The 24,804-nt window shown below is 39.6% G+C and overlaps 3 protein-coding genes across 4 annotated transcripts; 1 reads left to right on the forward strand and 2 right to left on the reverse strand.

Moving 5' to 3' along the window:
- The first annotated feature begins 78 nt into the window (after positions 1-78).
- Positions 79-8,541, forward strand: LOC149111373 (uncharacterized). Its single transcript, XM_089292438.1, has 9 exons — positions 79-263; positions 371-442; positions 1,125-1,288; positions 1,456-1,521; positions 2,116-2,367; positions 2,821-3,075; positions 3,624-3,752; positions 5,001-5,312; positions 7,883-8,541. Exons 1-9 carry the CDS (start codon positions 88-90, stop codon positions 8,185-8,187), a joined length of 1,731 nt encoding a protein of 576 aa, XP_089148564.1. The 5' UTR covers positions 79-87; the 3' UTR covers positions 8,188-8,541.
- Positions 8,542-9,300: 759 nt separating this feature from the next.
- On the reverse strand, positions 9,301-17,010 carry LOC110056086 (actin-related protein 2). Its single transcript, XM_020762524.2, has 10 exons — positions 16,869-17,010; positions 16,681-16,791; positions 16,407-16,565; positions 16,217-16,273; positions 15,101-15,173; positions 14,503-14,639; positions 13,912-13,997; positions 13,446-13,509; positions 12,386-12,664; positions 9,301-11,696 (listed from the first exon to the last, which is right to left on the reverse strand). Exons 1-10 carry the CDS (start codon positions 16,914-16,916, stop codon positions 11,526-11,528), a joined length of 1,185 nt encoding a protein of 394 aa, XP_020618183.2. The 5' UTR covers positions 16,917-17,010; the 3' UTR covers positions 9,301-11,525.
- Positions 17,011-18,220: 1,210 nt separating this feature from the next.
- Positions 18,221-24,372, reverse strand: LOC110056217 (WD repeat-containing protein 20-like). 2 transcript variants are annotated; one of them, XM_020762668.2, is made up of 4 exons: positions 24,046-24,372; positions 22,267-22,449; positions 20,418-21,504; positions 18,221-19,710 (listed from the first exon to the last, which is right to left on the reverse strand). In XM_020762668.2, the coding sequence occupies exons 1-4, from the start codon at positions 24,355-24,357 to the stop codon at positions 19,613-19,615; spliced, it is 1,680 nt and encodes a 559-aa protein (XP_020618327.2). In that variant the 5' UTR covers positions 24,358-24,372; the 3' UTR covers positions 18,221-19,612. The 2 variants fall into 2 exon arrangements, with proteins under 2 accessions (XP_020618327.2, XP_020618328.2); XM_020762669.2 differs by having other exon boundaries at positions 20,410-21,504.
- Positions 24,373-24,804: the final 432 nt, after the last annotated feature.

The raw sequence follows: 24,804 nt of genomic DNA on the forward strand, positions 1-24,804 counted from the left end.
ACCCAATTAGCTGGTCGTTAGTTTTTATTACGTCACATCAAAAGTCGGACCAAGACAACAGAAAGATGTGAAAACAAAAAAAAAAGAATGTCCAGGCATCGGATTTTGCTCCGTATAGCGTTGGTTGGAGTTGTGGTTGCTCTTGCGAGCGGAGAGAAGAGCGCCTACCCCGGATGTAAGATACTTCAGTATGGAAAAGAGCTACAGTGCAGGGGGGTTGGACTTAGCAAAATACCCGAGATACCAAAGGAAATTCTGGTAGCGTAAGTAAAAAATATGTATTGGTATCTCCCGGTAACGAACAGAGATTGCGATTACACTTTGTAATAATGATGTAACTTTTTTATGCTTACATGTTCTTTTTCCTCAGAGATTTTGCAGACAACCTTATAACACATATCAGTCAAGAAGATTTGAAACACCTTGAAAAGTTAAAAAAAGTGTAAGTTTCGTATAGTTTATTTGCAACAGTATATTTCAATGAGTTAAGATATTTCTATTTAGAGTTCATAAAATAGACTCACAGTTTCTCATGGTCGGTTCATTAATCTTGTTCATATAACTTCTCAAACGGTTATATTTTTACCTTCGCGGTAGGCCCAACGCGACAGACATTCCAAGTCCCGCGCTCTTCGAAAGTGACCATATCTTGAGCACTAATAAATTGGCAGTTTGTTACAATGTATATGCCCTTATTGTAGTTAAGACAGAGTCTGCAGACGAGCCCGCAAGTGGCCCATCAGGCCGGAGCTTATCCCGGTTTCTGTAGCATGAAGCGACTAGGTATATTTCTACTCCCCCCTGAATGGGATGTGAGTCCATCGCAGGGTTACCCCAAGCATTAAATTCGCTGGTACCCATTTATACACCAGGGTGGAGGTAGGAACTGTGAGAGTAAAGTGTCTTGCCCAAGAACACTTCACAATGCCCCCTGCTAGTGCTAGAGCCCAGACCGCTCGATCCGGAGCCGAGCGCACTAACCATGAGGTCACCGCGCCTTATTGTAGTGTTACCTAAAAAGGAATGCTTATATTAACCAATCAAAGTAGTTGTGCTTAAAAATGCTGGAACCGTGGTCAGCCACCAGTTAATAGTTTGCTTTGACCTTCAATTCTTTTTTGTAGGTATCTGAAAGGCAACCCATTGCACTGTGACTGTAATCTTGAACATCTCAGATTAAAACTTATAAGGAATGATTCACCTGTCATTCAAGATGGAGAGAGTATTCAGTGTTCCACACCACTGCAAATTCACAACAAAGCTCTCAAGTCTTTACCTGACGTTTGTGGTAAGTTAAACGTGAAACGCTTTGGGGTGTCCAGTGTTTGTGCTGTAATTTCGTTTTTGTTGTTATTTAAGGAAACCAATTAAATTTTTAATTTTCAGGTTTAGTTTTAAACGTTTACAGTCAGGTAATAGTGATAGTCAGATCTGATCTCTCTTCCTTTATTACAGATTTAAAAGCTGAAAATAAACCCAGACAACATTGGCCTGGTATCAAGAAAAGAAATGCAAAAGCATGTATGTATGTTTAAAACTGTTCCTTCATGGTAGTGTTGGACCTCCCTATAATTAATTTCTTGAGCTCGTTTATTTTGAATTCTCCAACGCAATGTTTACTTTGTAACTGTCGCTTCTCGCCAGCCTTCCCAAAATAAACTTAATTGGCTTAACGCGATGTAGTTGTTATGCAATAGAGAGAAAATATCATTTTCCCTTGGACCATTATTATTAACGGATAATCAATTTCATATTTGCCGTAATCCACTGTTCGTTTGTTAGTTATAAGAAAGCGAATAAATTACAATATTTAGAGAGGAAACCACATCAGCCTTAACTGGTTTTCATGCGGGTCTTCCATCCTGGTCGAATTGAAATTTGGAGATGTTGGTTTTCGTGGAGGGAGGAAAACCGGAGAACCTAAAGAAAAACCCTCGGAGCAAGGCGAGAACCAACAACAAACTCAACCCACATATGGCACCGGGCCGGAATCGAACTCGGGTCACATTAATTGGTGGCAGGCGAGCACTCTCACCACATCACCATCCCTGCGAGCAAGTATTCCCTCCTTAATTATTGTTATTTGTCTTACCACTACTGCTTTTTTTGCATCAGATGTCAATAAATGCAAACCAAACCCATGTCCTCGTGATGTTAACTGTACACACCTGACTAATGGCTCGTATGTGTGCAACTGCGTGGAAGTTTACCGGTATCATAGCATTACTGATAAATGTGAAGACATCAACGAATGCAAGACTGGTTCTCACACGTGCAATAAAACCACCTCCGAATGTGAAAACCTAACTGGAAGCCACCGCTGCAACTGTTTTAAAGGTTTCAAGAAGTCCAAAAAGAACTGCGTTGGTCAGTATGTTACATTTTCCTAATTTTACCCAAATTTCCAACTTCTAATATCAAAGCTGCGTGTCGCAATACTACATTCGCTATCTATCTTGCCACGAATTTGCGCCTCACGTATCCACGACCTACTTTTGCCTGACCTTATAGCTCAGTCGGCAGGGCAATAGTGTTCTAATCCGGAGGTCGTTGGTTCGAATCCCACCATGTCACTTTTATTTTTTACCACCATTTCTCTTAAAGAGCTAATGTTCACAAGAAAATACTTCAATACTTTTTTCCAGTACTAAAAATTACTTTAGAGTTATACGATTCACTACTTTCCAGTTCAATTGTGTTCAGGACGTTCCATGTCTAATATGGGTTTGCACTGCTGCTAAGGGTGCTTTGGAGCCCAAAATAACATGCACCGTCCCCGACTCTGGTTTTGCATTGGAACTTTTTTTTTTGTTTCTGTAGATGTCGATGAATGCAAAGAAAATTCGAAAATTTGTCGTGATAATAGTACCTGCAAAAACACTGTCGGTTCTTTTGAATGCATTTGTAAGGAGAAAGGATACCGTTACAATCTCGCAACGCGCGTTTGTTACGACATTGATGAGTGTAAGCCAAAGAAAGGCCCCTGTGGAAAGAACATGGTTTGTCAGAATTATCCAGGCACTTACAGCTGTGAATGTAAACCGCACTACAGAAAGGATGGAAATGGCTGTAAAGGTGGGTGCTTTATTTTTATTTGTTGTCAATCAATGGGTTTAGACGACGGAACTCCAGGAACAGGTTATTCAGGTAATATATCAAACACGAGAGACAGTGTTTCATCGGGATATCCAAACACCGAGAGGAGAGTTAAAAATACGACGCGCAGCGGAGTATTTTTGACGAAATTCGAGCCTTGAGCGACATATCACAAATTTTGTAAAATCTGTGAGGCTGCGCTAGTCGAAATAGCATTACAAAGAAGTGCAAAAAATTCTGCAAAGAACGGCCAAAAAGTGTCCAGTTAAGCACTATTTTGTAAATTGTTCTTAAAAGTCTGCAAGCTGTTGTCAAGTGGTGGAATTAGCGTCAAATAGAAGTGCAAATTAAAAAGTGGGAATTTGCCACAACTTGCGCTGGGAAAATTAGTTGAGGAAATCGCAGGTTGCAAATAATGTGGTAGTCTATAGTGTGGAACGAAAATACTGAAATTCATCACATTTTTAACTGAAACGAAAAGTCGTAACGTTTGCAGCTGGAAGTTTTTTATTTTTTGTTGTTGTTAGATATTGATGAGTGTGCGGATAAAAATGCTCAGCTCTGTGAGGGAGACATGAAATGCTTCAACTCTCCGGGATCCTTCAAGTGTAAATGTGATCATGGATTTCTTCCTGATGGTTACAAAACATGCAAAGGTTGGAAGTTTGTAATGATTAAATTAAATTTACTTGATTAAAATAATTCCTTAAAGTGATTAATAGATTAATAAGAAAGATGCAGTCCAATCAATCAATAATTCAATGAATGAATGAATGAATGAATGAATGAATACTTTATTGAACCTCCCCAACGAGGCTTTTCAGGAACAATAATAATTATAAAGTAATAACTTACATAGTTATTTGAATCAATCAATCAATCAATCAATCAATCAATCAATCAATCAATCAATGAGTCAGTCAGTTCATCAGTCGGTCAAGTCAGTCAGTCAATCAGTCAGTCTGTCTGTCAGTTAGTCAGTCAGTCCGGCAGTCGGTCAGTCAGTCAGTCAATCTGTCTGTCTGTCAGTCAGTCAGTCAGTCAGTTAGTTAGTCTGTCAGTCGATCAGTCGGTCGGTCGGTCGGTCAGTCAGTCAGGCGATCAGTCAGTCTGTCTGTCTGTCAGTTAGTCAGTAAGTGCGGCAGTCGGTCAGTCAGTCAGTCAGTCAGACAGTCAGACAGTCGGTCAGTCAGTCAGTCAGTCAGTCTATCAGAGTTGCTTGGTGAGGATAGCACTGAACAGCTTCAACACTGACAAACCTGTGTCCCTGGGATTCTCGATAGAGTCGAACTTCTGGTGAAGGGACGAGAACCGGAGAACCTGAAGAAAAAGCCTTAGTGCAGTAAAAATACTGGAGCTGGGATTTGACCTTGGGTCTGATTGGTCTTGTCAGGGTCCCTTTTTTGCATCCCCCGGGACTAATTATTTGCCTGTGTGTTGACAGTGTAACAAAAATGCTGGTAGCCTTTGACGGATTAATTAAAATATTCCCATTCCCAGGTGAAGTGGTAATTACTGCTAGTCTACATCGATACTCTCTATCATGAAACTACTCCCTCCAACATTTAATTTGCCAGTACCCAGTCATCAACCTGGGTGGAGGGAGAGGCACCACAAGAGTAAAGTATCTTCTTTGTTTAATTAAGAACCGATAAAGGACCCTCTATGGACCGTGAACCCAGACCGCTCGCTCCAGACTCCATCATACTACTGGCAGTAGCCACACATTCTCGTCCCCATAGCCTCTTTCCTTCTCTTAATGGGAGGGGCTTCGGCACAAATAACGAAATCTCCGCCGGCTAAGAGACGCCAAAAAGGCCATTGGAACGAGAATTTAAGGCACCACGTACGTCTCCCAGAATATAATAGCAATGTTCTGTGAATGCTGCTTTTCTTTGCAACAGATCTTGACGAGTGTAAAGTTAGGAGGCACAACTGCTCCAAACAAAGCTACTGTCGCAACACGCCTGGCAGTTTCAAATGCGAGTGTCCAAAAGGGTACAAGGGTAACGGGATCAAGTGCAGTGTAACCAAATGGACGCGCTTCACCACACCCAAGCACCTGCTGAACGACCTCAAAAAAGGTGCCTGGGACACCATGCTTTTGATACTCTCTGCGGGTGTTATTGTTATAGCTCTGCTGGTCATTGTTAGTCTGATGCTGAGGAAACTGTGCAGAAAATGCTGCGGAAAGAAGGAGGGATTTGCATATGAGGGTAAGTGAATCGTATATAGTAGTAAATGGTTTCAACCCAGGAGTATCAGTAGTTCGTTTAGAGTGATCGTCCGGGTGAGGGTAGTTCTGAAAGGAACTGCTGTTGGTGACTGACGTTTCGACAACCTGAGCGGAAGTCATCTTCGGAGTCAAGTGAATACGCGGTGTTTGTCAGTCGATGATGCTATAACTCTGGTCCGTTGAAAGTGATTGGTCAGTTTAGCCATGATGGTATTGGCTGAAAGACTCGTGTAAAGTTTGTCATCAGTCATTGGTCGGTTTCGATCCGTCTATTGTTAGTCAAATTCGTCGGTTTTAGGTCCGTCTATTATTAGTCAAATTAAGTCGGTCTGTTAGAAGTCCCTTTGTCGGTTTCGTTTCCGTCGAGGATAGGCCGTTTAGGCGCCGGTAGTTGTTAACATCTGTTAAGAGGCGTTTGTTCTAAGTTAGTGTACCAGCTTTCCAGAGTCAGTCATTGAAAATAGTTTGTACTGTAGATTAAGCACTGAGTAGAGTTGTGGTTTGTCAGTTGATAATGTACAGCAATGTGATTGTTGGCATCACTATTTCTCGTGGCTCATCGTTTGTGTTGAGTAAGTCTCGCCAATGTCGGAAGCCTGACAGTCGGAGCATTTGATCTTGTAAACTGCTCCCTGTCTGTTGTTAGGTTCGTCCCTGTCTTTAACGTTGATCAGCAAGTGTCGTAAGATAGTTGTAGGTTTGAGGGCTACACGGATGTTGTAGGGCTGTAGGATCCGTGAGATGGTTTCAGAAGTGCCCTTAATGTAAGTTATAGTCACTAGTAACAGGTGTTGCGTTCCTGTTCGCTGCGTCGATAAATGTTTTGTCTAATAAAGTCAGCGTTTTAGTTGTTAAAAAACACATTCAAGATATCTTTTTTCGTCACGTAAGCTGTCCGGTGTGTCACAAACTAGTTGCGCTCGTCCGGTCAAAGTCTTTATAGTCGCGGCTTTGTGTGACGTCAGGTTGTAGGATGATAACGTTAGTGCCGAGGATTCTCGTCGTCTCGCTTGGGGTATAAATTAAGGGATTCTAGTCTCTAACTTCGGGTGTTGATGACGAAACGCCACCATTTTTAGCTTTCAAAGTATCTTTTCGGCTGCACTCGAAGAAATATCATTAAAAGAAACGCTCTCATTTCCATTTTTAGGCTTGGTTTCCGCTGGTTTCTCGATTCTGGTCAGCTTTGCGCGGATCTCTTTCCTGAATATAATGATGCAAGAGACCGCAAACGAAAATGCTACCGGTGTACGTAGGATCTGTAAAAGATCTGATCAGCTAAAAATAGAAACATAACAATGAAGCAAGGCTGATTACCACGTAGAAAGCTTAACGGGACAACGACATAACAGAGTCCAAACTGAAAGTCTAGAATTGCAACCGTGGACAGCTGTTTCGACCTGGTTGAGTCTCGCCAGCACGAAACAGCTGTCCTCGGTTGCAATTCTTGGCTTTCACTTTGGACTCTATCATGTCGTTGTCCCGTTAAGCTTTCTATGTAGTAATCAGCCTTGCTTTATTGTTATGTTTTCTTTCCTGAACAGTGGCTGGTAATAGAGCCTATTCGGTTTTAAGTGGTATCTTTTAGGGGTCAAATAAAGCTTGAGCCACGCCCTGATTGATCTCCTTTAGGGGTTTAATGTAATTCCCCTGAAATAAAATTGTCAATAGATTTTTGTTCAAACTTTGCTCACTAAGTATTTACCATATGAGAACTTTAATGATAAAATAAAAAGGGGGGGGGGGGGTGCCCATGCTCGTTAAGGAGCAGTGAGGCATTGAAAATGTCCCATTTTAGCATTAATTAATTAATTCCCATTAGTGCTTATTACAAGAACGCATTCCAAGTTATTGTATACTCTTTGTGAGCCCGGACTCATGAAAACACGCCTCAAAATACAGTCAATACTTGTGTCGGACACAAATAAACTTTTTAAGTTTAATTTTGACAGACAGCTGAATCCTTGTTAAAATATTGGAACCAAATTGCTTGCCACGGCTATCAACCTGCAAAATAGAAAAGACTACAGTCCAGCTGCTATTTTCCTTATTTATTCAATTGTCAACAATAGAAATCAGACAAGTCTTTTCTCACGCAAAGCTAATGATTGGTTGATTAAAATGACCGGAAAAAAAATTTGGGGTGCCCGTGCTCGTCAGTGAGCTATAGCCATTTTTCAACTGACAGAACTCAATGTCAAGGCAAATCCGCCATGTTTTCAATGTGCGCGTGCACGAGCGCGCGCAAATGACGCCATAAATTATGCGCAGTAAGGATGCACAATACAATGTGAGAAATCACCTTAATCCAAGTTTTCCGAGGAGCATCCCCGACCTTGGGAGTCATCCCCGGGGTCAGTTCTACGTGACAAACATTCCTCGTCAGGTGGTAACGTTTGGCACAATATAACGACTGTTAATTATTTATGCGTCTTGAGCGAATCGTCAGATTTCAACAGAGTTTCTGAGTTTTGTTATGAAAAGTTTTATTTTTAGCTCGTACATGAGCACGTTTAAAATCAACCCTTTCCCTACTGATTCCTGTTGCAGATCAAGTGTTCTTTACCGAAGAGATGTATGATCCCGATCAAATGTTCTTTACTGAAGGCGAGCAAATGTTCTACCCGGAGGAAATGGGTTATTACCCTGGAGAGGGAGAGTTATATGCCGAGGGCACAGACTATGTCGAGGGCACAAGTTATGCCGAGGAAACGGATAATCCCGAGGAAATTTATTATGAAGGTGACGTGGCTGACTCGATTCCCATGCAATCCGTGATGGATCCATCTGGCTCTGTACCGCTTACTTATTACGGAGATGACCAATACGAGGAACTTTCTGACGACAACGCCTAAGGTGTTACTTGCTTGAGGATTCTTTTGAAATCGAAATTTACTGCTTCGCCCTTCTCCACTGAGCTTTATTTGGATGTCCATAGTCACTGGAAACTTGTCTTGCTTTAACTGCAGTTCTTTTCATAGTATAAATAAAATAAACGTCTTGCTTGTCCTTGTGTTTTGGATAGTTAGAAAACAGAAGTCCCATTGTGGAAATATTTCTTTTCGTTTCGTTTTCCGTCCTCGAGTGCAAGCTCTGCTATTGAGAATTCCTTACTTCTTGTATTAGGCTGATTTAGCAAGAGAACGGGAACGTCACTTGACGACGGCGCGCGCAGAACAAACACCCAAATATGGTCAAATTAGAACAGAATCCAGATTATTCCGCGCGCCCTGCAGTCGTCATCTAACCATATTTGGGTATTTGTACTGCGCGCGCCGTCGTCAAGTGACGTTCCCGTTCTCTTGCTAAATCAGCCTATTATGCGTTTCAGGGCGTTTTCCACGCGCACCCTCTGCCTTTTATCCACTGTTCCTGTGCTTATCCCAGCTTTTATTTCAGCATTCACCTGCTCTGACACCCAATCCGGGGGGGAGGGGGGGCGGGAGACTCCCATATTAAAAGGAGTGGGGTGCTCGTTGTACTTTTAGGGGTTAAAAGGCGGTTTGGGTTCCTCTGTTGGTGCTCGGTCTCAAAAGGTCCACAGCTGGAGCCTTTGTGCTACCTGTTAGGTTATTGAGCATTTTTGCTCCAGTCCGCCCCCCTTCCCCCGCGATTCTAAAATGCAAGTCCTAGTGACGTTTTTTGTGTTATGACTGATCAAGAAAGGTCTAGTGGAACGGTTAAGGAACTAAAAATGTCGGGTCTGTCTTCAAGTCTAGGTTGGTTATCAGGCTGGGCCGCAAAGTGACGAAGAGTAACAATATTTTGCTGCACCTTTAATAGGATGCTTATCCTTCGCAGGGTTATTGCCCCCCACCCCCCCCCCCCCCCCCCCGCATTTAATTCTGTTGACACCTGTTTGTACAACTTGAGGGAGTCATTGTTAGAATAGTTTCCTGTTCATGAAAAAAAAAACAAAACACAATGACAAAGACCAGTGTTCGACCTATCAATAGAAGCAAAAACACTTCCGGGTAGAAAACATTTAATTTCCAGCTCTCTCTTTGACATGGCATTCACATCTATCAAGATCCTTCACATGGAGAATCGAGAGTGACAACATTACATGAGTAATTAGCATTATCAAGGGAACTAGGAAATACTACTTTACCAAAATATTTAGAATGATCTTTTTAGTAACAAACGAATAAGAAACTAATCTGTACAGTCCACAAACTCTTCACAAACAAGAAATCCAAGCTCTCTTCAAGTTTGTGTCTGCATCTGCAGCACCTTAATGCAATAAAATACTGGTGCTGTTTGTAGTGCCACCGTGCACTGTTGTCTAAAATCCATTCTGCTACTTCGCTTTATCTTAGGAAGATAAAACCCCTGTTAGTCCCATGATCTGAGCAAGTTCTAAATTCTCATCTTTTTTAATAGAACTCAAACAAAAAACTTAGGAGAATTAAGAGACTTGATCATTTCAAGAGACACCTTGCCTCAAAACTATTTTCTCATAAGTGAAAAGACACTGTGTTCTGTTCAAGTGATAAAACAGCATGGAGCATCTATTCTTGACTCTTATGGAATTGTCAAACAGGAAGGAACTGTTCAGACAACAGACCTCATTCACAATAGCCACCGTTGTTTTCATATTAAATTACATTAAGCTCATGATTACTTCAGGGGCAAATAAGTTCAAATCAACTGGTTTCCTATTACATGTACCTCACATACATTTTACGAAGCCATGCTATGCTTTTAGCATAAATTACTCTTTATTTACATGTGCATTTCTAGAAAACAAATTACTTGTTAACAATATTAAAAATACTTCACAGCAATGATATCAGTATTTCATAACTTGGCTGTCAAAATCATTTTTGCACAAATGTTACACTATTGGAACAAGCTGATTTTCCAAGAACTGTCTTCTTTCCACTGTTTACCTCCTGCTAGACCGCATGGCTAATTTGCATGTTAATTGAAAGAAAACACCACAGTGCCTATTGTGAATAAGGTCTATTCAAAGCTTCATACTAATGGTTGGTTTCTGAATGGTTTGATGAAAACAATCAAGAATTAGGCTGGGTTGTTTGAAAGCCGTATAACACTAACCCAGGATTAACAATAATACACGTATGAATTTTGCTGGTATAAACATGTTTTTCCTGCTTACGTTTTGTGCAGTTTGAGATTACACAAACTCAAAACAGAAGGACAAACAAAAAACTGACAGACTGACTGAAAAGTTACAAAACTGAAATCGAAATTCTTGTTGATCCTGGGTTAGGTTAATTGGGCTTTGAACAACCCAGACCTGGACTTAAAATAGGCAGTGAAAAATCTGAAGGCCACTCAATATGTATGAAAATTACTTTAACTCTTTATTTATATTTATTCTTTCGGTCAAAGCAACAAACAATGAAAAATACTAAAAAAAGTCCAAAGAGAATGCAAGTAATGATTTTAACATTTTTTGTTGTCCATATAAAAGGAATGTACAGTAGCAGGCACATAGTACAATGGACCAAATAACAAAACAAAAAAATACCATTCTAAATTTCCTGCTAAAACATCAAGCTTGTAACTATTCATGCCTCTCAGAGGTTATCTACATCTCTGAAATATCAAAACTTTTTCTTTTCTCATTTAATCCAGACTGGATCACCGGTCAGGGACATTTTGCAACATGACAAAATGACAGCGTTTTCTTATTGTTCATTTCTCTGACCTTTTCATTATCTTGCTAGTGTGAACCAGGCTACTGTCTGTCCTAACGACAATGACCTACTCTTGTACAAGTACAGAAGTTGTCCAAGGAACATGACAGTCTCTTTCATTTTTTTTTTTTAGAGTTTTTGGTTGACCCTTTCAGCTGTAAGAATAAGTAATATCTAACTCTGTATCAATACATCACTACTTTAAGACACCCGTGCAATGATCACCCAACATTTGTTCTGTTAACATTACAACTGCACTCTTCCAACTTGATAGGGAGTGGCCTGTGAACAGCATTTATGTACATTAACATCAAGGCTTAAAAGGGTCAAATAGAAGCTCTTTGTGTCTGGAGATGAGAGGTTTTTTAAAATTATAGCAAAGCATGCAATTACGGGCTTGTTATTGAAGACATAACATTATCAATCAAGAGAGCTTGCTTCAAGAAGTTTAGTCATCATTTCAATTTGAACTTTTCCTGCCTTTTTCCTAAAGTGAACAAAGATCTATATGCCTTTTGTTGAATTACCTAGCCAACCTTTACACCTAACTTCTCTAGAACTTTAAGACCCTTCTCTTGATATTCCTGCCTCGTCATCCAGAATCCGTCCTTGTCTTTCATGATGTCGGCCAACACAGCACCACCGAGGAATACCATGTGTTTTCTCCTGGGCGGATCTTCGATTCGGATTTTAAATTTCTATGAACAAAAACTGTTTGTGAGAATTACATGTAGGGCTTGACACTAACTTCTTACACCACTTTCCACTTTGGAAAGTAGATTTCCATCTCAAAGTTTAACCTTCCAAAATGGAGTGCAGTATCGTAGCATGGATTCAGTTACATTTTACGACATGATAGTATTTATCGTACCAGACCTATTCAGCAGCTCACTCGATACTCCCAATATGACGGATTGGTAAATGCTAGAATGGTGTAAGCTTGTCCTTTGGACGACAGAAAATCATTGTTGGATGGTTGTTTTTATCATTTAAGTACTTTTTATATGCACGTTTTTCACTTAAGCCTGTTAAGCCTAAAAGTTACTTTCCAGCATAGCCCAAAATTTACTTCCCAGATTGGGAAAGTATTTTGGTTCATTTTCGATTTTTTACTTTCCCAGAAGTAAATTTACTTTCCAATATGGAAAGCAGTTAAGTGTTAGTGTCAAGCTCTGTCAAGTAACAAGTAACCTACATGTATGTTCAGCAGCCACTGATATAGTTGTCTTGCCCACGAAAAAAGTACAGTAACATAACAAAATGTAACCCTAATAGGAGGATGGTACAGAATTTTGTGCCCCCCGCCCCATTTTGGTTCAATAAAATCCTCTGGAGTCCTCCCCAAAATCAGCCAGTGCAGAGGGAAATTCAGCAAGCTGTTACATACCGACAACTTTGTAGTATCTCCCTTCAACACTCTCTCCAGATACAGCTGTTTGATTTCTCTCTCCAGTCTACTTGGTAGGCCAGGATACATGGTGCTACCACCAGACAGTACAATATGCTTGTAAAACTCTGATCTGGTGTCAATGTCGGCTGCCTGAATAGTGTTAAAGAGAAGCTCTGCCACGCCCACTCCTTCAATGTTGATAAGATGGGGTTGGAACAGAGCTTCAGGTGCTTCAAATCGCTCTCCACTCATCTTCACCACTCGTCCATCTGGGAGCTAATGGTTAATAATACAAAAAATTACTTTGTATGTGATAAGAGCTGGAAACAAAACCAGGGTTAAACAAGATCGAGGATTTTAGGAGGAGTTTAACTGCCAAGTTTCCCACACTTTAATGAACTCTTGTGCAGTCTTATTAAAATTTGAAGATCCTCAAATTTTCCTGGGCTTTCCCTTGTTTAACAGGCAGAAAATGTTCTTGTCCTTTAAATTAGTGGCAGCTGGTAACATTAACATTAGAGCCACCAAATGTAGGTCAAGTGAGCCTACTGAAATGTGTACAGGAATACATTTTATACACGGATCTGTACTAAGAGGGCTACAGATAATGGTAAAGTTTGCACATATTATGTCCAAAACGATTTTGTTCTGTTTGCCTTACAAAACTTGTTATACCACTTGGATGAACACGCAACCCATTTACAACTCCTGTTTCATGAATGAAACTAACCCAGTTATGCCAATTTGCTGCTTTACACCTGAAGTTTGCTATTTATGAGACAAAGTTCCATTTATGTCATGACCATTTGCTGTTGATACAGTCCTGCAGTTTCGAAAGGCTTGCTTATTACATACATGCAACTAGAGGTTTGTGAATAATATTGTACATATCTTTGATACAGAAGTTAATAGTAACACAGATTTATTAAAGAAAAATGAATATCATTATCCATGTTTCTTTAAAATGCACATTGCCAAAAACCTAACATCTAAGCTATATTATTTTGATGCTACCATCAAGTAAAGATGATACAATGTCAACTTCTTGTTCACTTACAGTATACTGTTCTACAAGAACAGTCGTCTCCAAAGCCAGCTTTTGTTCTTGTTCAATGTTGTATCTAAGCAAACAAACAAACCGAATATCAGAAAAAGATGGATGAAACTGCCAACTAATAATATACCACTGCAATTTGTAGTTAAGCTGAGTTAAAGTTATATTATTTTTGCTCAAAAGATTTAAATTGATACTTCAAGAAAAACTTCTTCAAATCCCAACCCAGCATTGATGCTTACTTTTGACCTTGGCAAAGACAGCTTCTTTAAGCTTGTTGCTTATGTATTTGAGTGTGCATGCTACAAAAATTGAAGTAAATTAGATATATAAATGTTGTTTTATCAAGCATAAAAATTTTTTTTTTCAAGAATAAAATAACAATATTGTTGGTGGATCTTATTGTCCTTGACATTTGTCTGCTAGCCAATATATTTGTCATTCAGCTTTCTAAGGAATTTCTGCTCACCCTACATAACAGAGCTTCTCTTTCATCATCCGAACAGTTTCAAAGTCAGCTGTATGATTGAAGGCGTACCCTCTGAGCAAAAGCAGCTGTCAAAGAAGAATACAGACTTATCATTTGAACTTTAAACTTAAATGCCTTATATATGAACATGAATTGTACGTGTATCTACAACCTAAAATAGCATGCATGTAGCCAAGGCTATAAGCAGCACTCCTCATACCTACTTTAATAATCTTTTGGACTTAACAATAGCATTTCCATTCATACTGGTAAATTAGTGGCCAAAATATAGATGTGGAAAAATAAAAGCGTAACCTCAGCCATTTGAACGGATGAATATTTTTTAGAATGAATAGCAGCAAACATTTGAATGGCTGAGTATTTTTCTGAATGGGTAACCCCAGCCATTCAAATGGCCTCCTATTGATCTTGAATGAATGACAAACAGCGAGTGAATGGTTGTTAGCCATTTGAATAGATTTATGTAGTGTGCGTTTTTGCAGGAGAGATCACACATATTTGAAGCAGTTGGTCAGCCAGGCAAAACTACTGATCACTTCATATAGGACAATTTGCATCCAAGAGGTGTACCTTGATGAGGTACTTGGTAATATCTCGTCCAGCTATATCTAATCTTCTTGTAAGATGTGGAAGAGAAAAGCCTTCGTACACTGGACAAATGTGAGTCACTCCATCACCCGAATCTATCACAACGCCAGTCAGCAATCCTGCAAATAACAACAAGAAGTAAATGTTAAAGAAAAGCCTTGCAAATGAGGACAATTTTCAATGATTAATAAAGTATTAGACTATTAAAAACTTACACTGAAAAAGGGAATTAACTGCCACAGAGAATTGATTTTGCAAAGCTGATGTCTTAAACATTGCAAGTCCATTGTCAGAGTAAACAACATTTGTTACAGCAGTTGACACTGCCTACAACCTAGTTAGAAGTCGGTACACCCTAACATGAAAATTGTAGAATTGCAAAAAAAGAAAACAAACAAAGAGGAAACAGGTGAAAGGGTACAGCTGTATATGAACACACACAAAAAAAAAACCGAGAGAGAATAATACACAACGTCGACCTTGAAGACGACACATGCAGAGAATGCTACAAGTTACTCATGCATTGTAGAAATAAGAATTTCAGCTGTAACTGCTGTCCTGCTGGAACACTAGGCGTCACCTTGAGCATACAGAGTTAAAACAGCCTGGATAGCAATATAAACACCCTCAAATTGGTAGTTTTCAAACATGACCTGTACACAATAACAAGAAATCATATAAGTAAATAACGGAGTAACACTTGCCATCATCACTTTTACTTTTAACCATAACCTCCCGGGGACACTGGGCTAGAAGACACTTGCCATCATTCAGGAGATTAAATGGAAGGTCGAGTAACATACTTTATACCATTGTAGCTAACTAAGATTCTGGTTATTCAAGGGGTTGTCTGCACAACGACAGGAATCTTTTTTAATATCATTTTCAAACTTTGAGATGTTGATTATTTTAATTGCACTTCCAAGCCAGCCATGAGAGTCAGTTGCCAGGTTAAAGGCGGTCTACTACAAACAAACCTAAAGAAAAATGCTGGACTGACTGGGCTTTACTTAAATAGTCAAGATATAAGTGAGAGTCTTGATAACATGCAGAGCAAATAATAAGTATGGATATTGTCTGGAACAAAACATTGTACAGAGTATGATTAAACTAAAAATTTAGCTTACTTTTTTCCCCCATTATCAAATAGGCCTAAAACAATAGACCTCAGTACAAGGCTTAGGGAAATAACTACAGAGTTTGAGGTGTTTATTCCCCAGAACCTTGTGCAGAGGTCTATAGTGTTAGGCTGAATTTTAATATATTGAGATCGGTCTATTGAAATCTCAGCCCCAAAAATTCTGTATAAATTAAAAGTGTATTTCCTGTTACCAAATATGGAAGCAATGCTTATCACATAACTGGGTCATTTAAAAAGTGTGATATTCCACCATTTATAACTACACCACACAATTATAACAAATTAAAAGTAATTGACTAGTTCTAAATACAACATTAACTGAACTTAATAAGCTTAATACACTTAAATATTTGCGACAGCATATTTTTGGCAACAACAAGCACGATAAACTTTATTATTTTTATTTTTTAAATCCTTTTGGAAAAATGGTTTAAATATTTGTACATAGGCCATAGTGTAACCTTCAAAACAATTTAATAATCCAGCTAAATCTCACTTAAAAGGACAATAAATTAAAGTGTCTAAATTTAATAAGACCAAGCTGGGTTTACTAACCTCGATCATTTTCTCTCTGTTCTTCATGGGATTCATGGGCGGTTCAGTGAGTAAAACCTAAATTAAAAGACTCTATGAGAAAACTGAACAAAAATTGTAACTGAAGCAGATTAACAAAACAACAGTTTAGAAAGTAAGAGTAAAAGTAAGATTAACTTCGATTTCAGCTGTACAACATATTTTAACTCACTTTACAATTTTTGGGATTCACGTTAAGCTTGGTCTCTCCAAACGTGTAGTCCCACACATGTTTCATGTCATCCCAGTTTCGAACAATTCCATTATCCATTGGATAATTCACCTCTAACATGTGTCTCAGTTTCCCGGCTTCATCGCCAACCATCAAATCCTGCAAAACGAGACAGGAAGACCAGCTATGAAGGGTTGGCTGTCTTAGCTTTTAAACACAAACAGAGCTTAGGCCGTGAAGACTAAGGAATTATTATACAAACTGAAGCACTCACCTTTACTTCAATGTCTCCCACTTTCGCTGTTGATCTAATAATCGGTCTACCCACCATCGAAGGGAAGATGTGCGCTGGGAAGTTCGACCCAGCAAATCCACACTTGACAAACTGCAAAACAACAATCGCACAAAATGATTCATTAGATACAACGCATTTCTGGCAATGTGGCAACAAATCGAGCTTACCCCTGTTCCATTATCACAGACGAGTACTTTATTTCCCTTGGAATCCATGGCGGTGCTCTCAGAACCGACCACTCTTGCCAAAAACAAAATGGCCGCCAGTAACTTCCTCAACGCCTTATCACGTGACCAGCTTGGATGTTCGACACCTCCCCCAAGGCCAGCCTCGACACGACACGTGAGGGCGCGAGTTTCCAGCGAATTTGAGGAATGAGGGAATCAACTACAGGTCTTTAGCTCTTTAGAATACTTTTAATTTATCAGTAATAAAAGGAGAAAAAAACAATTAAACGGCAACATGATCTAATTACAAGAGCTTGAAAAAAGTCCCATCGTTCCTACACCTCTAATGTACTGTAAAATTCTGGTAAGTCCTACTGTACCGTCCCGGAGATAAACCCTCAAATATTTTGACGCAAACTCCTGCTGAATGAGAAATTTCTCCAAGAAGTACTTGATTTGGACACGCTCATGACGCGAGAGTTTGGTACCTTTTGGCCGTTATTTGGGGACCTTTGAAACTTCAGGCTGCTATCATTTCAATCATTGTGGCTGGGGGGGGGGGGGGGGGGTGAGGGAGGGGGTACTCACAAAAAAATTGCTATTTATGTCCTGACCAAAACTTCAAAACCCTATTTCAGACCTGCCTTATAATACTTAAATTGCTGTAAACATAATTTGTGAAGGGTGTTTGTTGGTTTTCTTTTTGATAATGATGAAAAAGTGGCTTCTTAAAAACATACCCATATCAAGAGTAGAGTGCGAAAACCACACCCCATTAGTGACCAAAATGGCCAAAATCTATACCCTATTTATGACCAAAACAGCTGAAAAACCATACCCTTTGGGGCCGCACATACCTTTATAGTTCATATAAGGGAGTACCCCCCAGGGGTAATGGTTCCCAAGCCTAGGTAATGGCTGGAATCAGCTGTGTTGATGGGCAACACTTCACTCCTACTAAACTTCCTCCACAGTGCCATTTATTTCTTGTTTCTTGTACTTATGGTGATGTTGAAGATTACCATGTGCTCTGACTAAACCACATTCTCCATACAAAACATCGTTTTACTGCCATCACTTTGGCCTTGTGATGAAACTACTGTCCAAATCTAAACCACTGAATGTCCTTTCCCATGCATGCCACTTTTACTCCTCCTCCTAGGTGGGGGGAAGTGCAGGAGGTACTCCCTTTGATGTCACTAATCTCTTACTTGTTTGCATTTTTCTTATTAGTATCTTTCAGGCTGGGGTGTCATACTCAGATTGGTCCCTAAAGGGGTTTAGTTTTAATTTCCCGATGTGCAATTTTGACACTGACAGTAGCCCTCACAATGTTCATAGCAACTTCAATATTGTACAATAGGTCTTTTTATTCCCTGGTAAAATTCAGTTGCCACTCAAGAATTAAGCTACATTGCGTAGCTCCAGAAAGTATGCATACACACACTAGCTATACGGCAATTCCCATGGAGATGGGAGTTTAAAAAGCCAAAGTGTTTTAAGGTAAGCATTGAGCTCAACTAGAATTTCCAAAGGAGTGGAGGGGGTGGTGGAAGGGCAGTGGTAACTAAGAAAACCTCGTGTGGAAGGTTTACAGATCTTCTCTTGAACTACACATTGCTGCTAGTAAATAAGGTTTGCTTGGATAGTTTTTTGGCAAAAAAGTTAAAAAAAAACCCCAAAGATCATGAGGTAAAGCTCAAACCAAGTTAAATAGTTTTATATCTTTAAGTTAATAGTACTATAATCATGCTTTACAAATTGGTCTCAATTATTTACCCGTGGCTAAGAATTGTGTGGCACAATACACCTGTATTTACTTGTCAGTGAATACTGATGCCTCCTGTGACATGCTGCTTGAACAAGCTGCTGTATGCAAAAGCAACTTGCATGTTACCTAAACATCTAAATATCATGGCTTGTACATAATTTTGCAGAAAACACGAGTGCTCTATTTCAGCAGGACCTTTGTGAGAAAATTCTGCTTGCCTTAGATAACATTTCGGACTTTTTCCCGAAAACGTTACTCACTGGTACTATTTGCTTACTCCAGGTCCACTGGATGATTTATAAGAACTCTGCACCCTGACAAAACTTTGTACAAACCTTGTGAAAAATTGTACCACTGAAAAATCAGTGTTCTTTACATGATGTGTACACAAAATACTGACATTCCATTTCATTCTCCATTTACATTTTGTTATGGTAATGTGAATATCAGTTTATTAATTTACTTTCTTCTCTGACAAGCAAACTAAAATTGTCCATGTTTATTTGCTGTAAAAAGGCAACACGGCAGAACTAATAAACTACATGAAAATTGGTTCTCTACTGCTTCTGATATGAGAAGACGAACACGACTTCCTCTTTTGGCAAAATCCTTCTCTTAAGAAGTGACTAACTGGATTGTTTTGATTTAAAGTTTGTTGACAGTTGCAAACACTTTTTTACTAAAGTTCAGAGCACTGTTTTGAGATTCTGTGGTATAAGTACTCGGCAATAGTGTGACAAAGCTACAAAAACTCATCAACTTACTAACTCTTAGATATTTTTTCAACCTTTCTCATTCAAGAACAACAATAATATTTTAGTCACATTTTTCAACGTAAATTTAGTTTATCAACAAGTTGTCCTTTTCGCTATTTATAGAAAGGGACATTATGGTCGGATTAGGAGCTGTCAACAGGATGAAAACATGCCATCTGAAATATCAGCTGTTTCCTCAATCCTTGACCACTGCTACTTCAGGCTAAAGAATATGATGAATTTGGTACATTGTCTGTATCATCATCATCGTCACTGTCATCCTTACTCAGACCACAGTCCCGGTTGGTTGCACACCCTAAGTGAACCAAAGCAAACGCAAAATAGTTATTTTGTATATACTAAATGAATACAGTCAAACCTTATTTTGGTCCCAGCAGAGACTCCATACATTCACTCTTATTTTAACCTCTTTACAACAGCAACAGCCACTAAAATGTGTCCTGCTTGCCAAAATAACCTCTCAACAATGGCCAGTAAATCAATTGCTGGTGAACGCTGTATATGAAACCCTATTTATCTATTGTAAAAGGTTACCAAACTTGAACTGTACCACGCATTGTTGGTCTCTGTTTCCATTTAGTTTTTGTTTTATTGACATATTTTGACTGTGTCAGGTATTTATATGCCAAAATAAGCATTTTTTTAAGAAAAGAAATGTTGCTTCACTGAAAAAAAGAGACGTCATATTACACTCCTACCTCCCCATATAAATGGTCACCATTCTACAACAGGCACCTTCCTCTGTCCCCAAGGTGGCCATTGTGGAGAGGTTCAGTATAAAACATGTATATGTTTGAAATTTTAATTTGGATGACAAAGTGATTTAGATGTTTATGACTGTGTATTTGGTATTATGAAGTGAAATTGGCTGATTAGCTCTCTTTTTGACAAGTATTGTATTTTCTCAAATAAAATGTCAGATAAATGTCAAATAAATGCCTGTGGCAGAAACTGAGACGGTGAAAGACATGATGGCTGCACGCATCACACTTACCACTTTACCTGGTCGTGCCCAAGTCCGGATGAAACCCTCATGACATGCCATGACGATACAATCCTCTCTGAATGACAGTGCTGTTAATCTCTCATTTGCCACTTTCTTGGCAACCAAAGGTTCTAATATGGACACTTCATCCATTCTGGGACACAAAACGGTCCCTGGCGTAACATTTCCAATATTAACTAAGTGCTCCACTGACTTACTTAAAGAATGTACTTGTGTTAAACTCTTCGGCGTGTCAAATGACATTGGTGCAACAGCATTGCCGCTACCGGAGTGATTCACTTCATGTGAAACTGGTCCATTAGAAAGGAAATTTGTGGTGGGTACATGTGAGTTTGAAAGAGTTGCAGTGCGCATACTCCTGCCGCGAGGTCTCTGTGGCTTAAGAACGTCATCACCTAAGTCCCACAACATAAGATTTGTATCCTGTCCAACAGAACCAAATCTATAACATGTCATGTTCTTGTCGTCTTGAGTTACTGACATATTACCATGTGATGGTGCTACTCCATTCTGTTCAATTTCATCTTCGTCACTGTCATCCACACGGCCTCCAGCACTAACACTTGTAGTGTAGGGATCAAAAGCAACTACTTGAACCCAAGATTGGTGACCTACACCTCGTGCTATGACTCTCCGCTCGAGAAAAGACCATACTGTCACAAGGTCGTCCTCACCTCCTGTGACAATATACTTACCGTCTGGACTCCAACAAACACAAGTTAAGCCTCCAAAATAACTCTTCATTACACCGCACAGTGTCTGCAAGTCAAAGTCAAACACTCGAAGAAAGCCATCCTGATTTGCTGTTGCAATGTGTTTACAGTCTGGGGAGAAGGAAAACTCATTTATGGAGCCTTCTCCAATAGTCCACTTACAAACTGGGTTCCGCGTAGTCTTTGATTTCCCACTGTGGATTGAATAGCCTGGTCCTTGTTTCATTAAAGCATACTGTGGAGGTCCCATGCCAGGAGGGTGTTCCTTGTTGTATACAAACATGTTTCCACTTTCATGTGCTACGAGAAACAAATTTTCTGATCCCGGGATCCATTTGAGGCACATGACCTTGGTCTTATCCACAAGTCTCTGAAAGAGTGAGAGAAACACTTTTAGGGAAAACCTTGGAAATTGCATAAACTGACACATGCTCTGTATTATCAGTGGGGAGAACACAACCTAGACACTTTTCTCCACAGGGCTCCTCTACACTTTGGTTGCATGAATGCACACTGTCCAGAAAATTGTCGACAGGTTGAAGTTCAAGGAGAACATCTTATTAAGCTACATGTACTCAACAGGGTGCAAAGTAAACAAATTTTCTGGCTGGCCTTCCGAGGAAGAATTGGCATTTGTGTTAGTCCCCCCCCCCCCGAAACATGACTCACAAACATACTCTGTTTCAGTACGCTTTGAGTGTCCCCAAATATTTTCCTAAAAAATCTCCATTTGTCCGACACAACTCTTTTTGCAGGCTGCTTGATAATTATCTCCTTCTACTATCAAAGCATGGGAGGCACAGTGGCCTCATGGTTAGTACGTTTTTCTCCAGATCAAGTGGTCTGGGTTTCAGCCCCGGCCAGAAACATCGCTTTGTGTTCTTGGACAAGACACTACTCTCAAAGTGCTTCTCTCCATCCAGCTTTATAAATGGGTACCGGCCAACTTAATGCTGGGGGTAACCCTGTGATGAACTGGCATCCCATCCAGGGGGGAGTAGCAATTCTGCCAGTCGCTTCATGCTACAGAAACTGGGATAGGCTCTGGCTTGATAGGCCATTTGGCTTGTATGCAGACTTAACCTTACCTACTAACAAAGCAGCACCTCCCTGTCTGTTTAAGAGTACTAACCTCTTCGTTGAACAGTTTATTGACTTCATGTTTCACTGGATCAAGCAGCTGCACTTGCCCAGCAGAGAACCCAATCAACAACTCCAAGCTGTCAGATGACCGTGTCAGCAAGTTAAAATCATGGCAAGTTGGAATGGTGCCTTTATAGAGCCGCTTATCAAGGGGCTTTGTAAGATCTGCAGCCTGGAATAAACAGTTAGGAAAATGGATTCAAGTGCTTCACATATCATAGGTTTAGAACAAGACAAAGTGGCCAACAGATAGCCCATTGTAACATTGGTTGAAAACTCTAAAACAAAACAAGGATAGCAATATATACATATAATAATCATATACTGGTCACTGAATGAAAGACCTCCTGTTGGCTGATTGATGATCAGTCATTGTACTAAATGAGTTCTATTAGTTCCACAGACAGCTCTTTAAAATGCACAAATAAATTAATTATTTACAGACAGTCGTCAAAAAAGAACCACAAGATAACAAGTCTAGATATCAATAACTGACTGTTGATAACATGTTTACTTTGTTGTATATTTGTGTTTTGCATTGCGTAGAGTGGATTGTTTAACACTATCAGAGTATTAATGAAGACATCAAAATTCTAGAATAACATCACACTTGCTAGTGGGTTTTAAATAATTTCCTGGGTCAAGCTTGACCACAGAAACAACTACATATAGGCAATAACTATCTTTTTGCGATAAGCCAATTGCAGACCGAAAAAAAACAAAAAAAACATTTCAATTACCCAAATGAAGTCTTAATTATCCAAAACGTGATGCTGAGATGACAAGACAGTCCGCGTAATTGTCTAAATTTGAGACTGCAATTGGATTTCATGCATAAATTGAATGCACAATGTAAACAAATGCTTCTGAACTTTTCAAAGGTGTTGGTAAAAGTGGTCACTTTTCAATACAAAAAACGAAAATAGATGCCTACAGTTAAATATAGAAATAATAATTGTTACATGCCACAGTACTTTAATAATGTACAGCTAATCTTCAGATAACCAGCTCCAACGACACAACTGAATTAGGCTTAACAGGCTGTAAATATTAATATTTTGTTACAAAATACACCACTATAATACACTCTAAGGGATTCTCTGTATATTTTTTCGAAATTTAGATTCGCTTGAACCATAAAACGAAATGGAACTGAACTAGTGAAATTACCGTCACTGGCTGAAGAGCTTACTGAGAAACCGAAAATATATTGATTCCTGAAAAAAAAACCCTTCTCGAAGTACTGATCACGTCAATATAGAATAGAGAGGCCGGCGTTACTAATGAAAAAGTTTACCGAGGCAGAATAATAACTTTCAAAAGAGCTTTAGGCAATTGAAAAATCAAGGTCAAATCGGAGATCCCATGAGTTACAGTCACACACGACTTATTTTAACATCATCGTCCGTGGAGATCACATGCCTTGTTAATGCTGGTCGATGGAAGTTTCACAAAATGGTCGAGTTCCCTTCCCCGGCACGAACTATTAACGGTTATAACAGTAAAGCAAAGACGCAAACGTTCCAATTATGGAGATAATGCTCCGACACGTTCATTTCATAAACGCCGGAGAAATTCAAATTAAACAAGTTAAAGCAGCTTAAAACAACAACATCCGCTTTTTGCTCAATTTAAACACACAAAGCAAGCGAAACCTGCAAGTGCACGAAAACATGCCCACCACAAAAGCATCAAACAAACATACCTAGCTACAACCGTGAAATTATTTTCTTACGGATCCTCGGAATGCTAAGGAATTCATACTAACCTTCCGAACCCCCTTGTAAATATAGAAGTACAATTCTCTTCCGACATTAAACGCAATCCGATCGTTGCAGCCACCTTGATCCTTCACTGTTACAAAGGACACGCGCACTGGATGGCACTGCTGGACAGAATATGGGATCTTGGTAGGTCGCGAATAAACCGACAGATCCAGCAATCGATAGCAGCCCTCTTTGGTGGCAAAGTGTTGCTTGATTTCTTGGTTTGCAGAGCCTCTTCCAGAGGCCATTTCGCTCAGAACACACACATCTTGAGGTACATGACGGCTCGGTCGCTTTCCCTTACTACTACGCATGCGGGCATCTCGGGTGATCTGCTCTCGACGAATGGGAATTTTAATCAGGTTATGTCCTCTTGGTTTAGTAGAGGATTAAAGTTATAACCTCTGTATTGAAGGTTTTCGCCTGACATTCTCCTCCAATCAGCTAAACCAGGAGAACGCAACTATAAAAGAGGGGTCATAAACAGTCTTCTTTCTCGTAATTTTCCTCGTCCCAAGCCCCTCTCTGCTTGGACACTTGCGATCAACGAAGGTGCCGCCGCAATGGTCCGAAAAATGCTTGGCTTCTCCTGGTAGAGTGGGACGAAAAAACATGGGCTTATATCCGTGAGGTTGAATTTGAGGGGTACAGGCCTCACACGAGATGAAGATATCTATATTTTTTGCTTTCTGTAGCTTACAGTATTCTTGCCTACTTCTTTTCCTAAGTATGCCAAGAGATTGTAGACAAACAAAACAAAA

Source organism: Orbicella faveolata, unplaced genomic scaffold (assembly GCF_042242905.1).
Source record: "Orbicella faveolata isolate gen_17 unplaced genomic scaffold, um_ofav_v1 contig_24, whole genome shotgun sequence".
Classification (NCBI taxonomy): Eukaryota; Metazoa; Cnidaria; class Anthozoa; order Scleractinia; family Merulinidae; genus Orbicella; species Orbicella faveolata.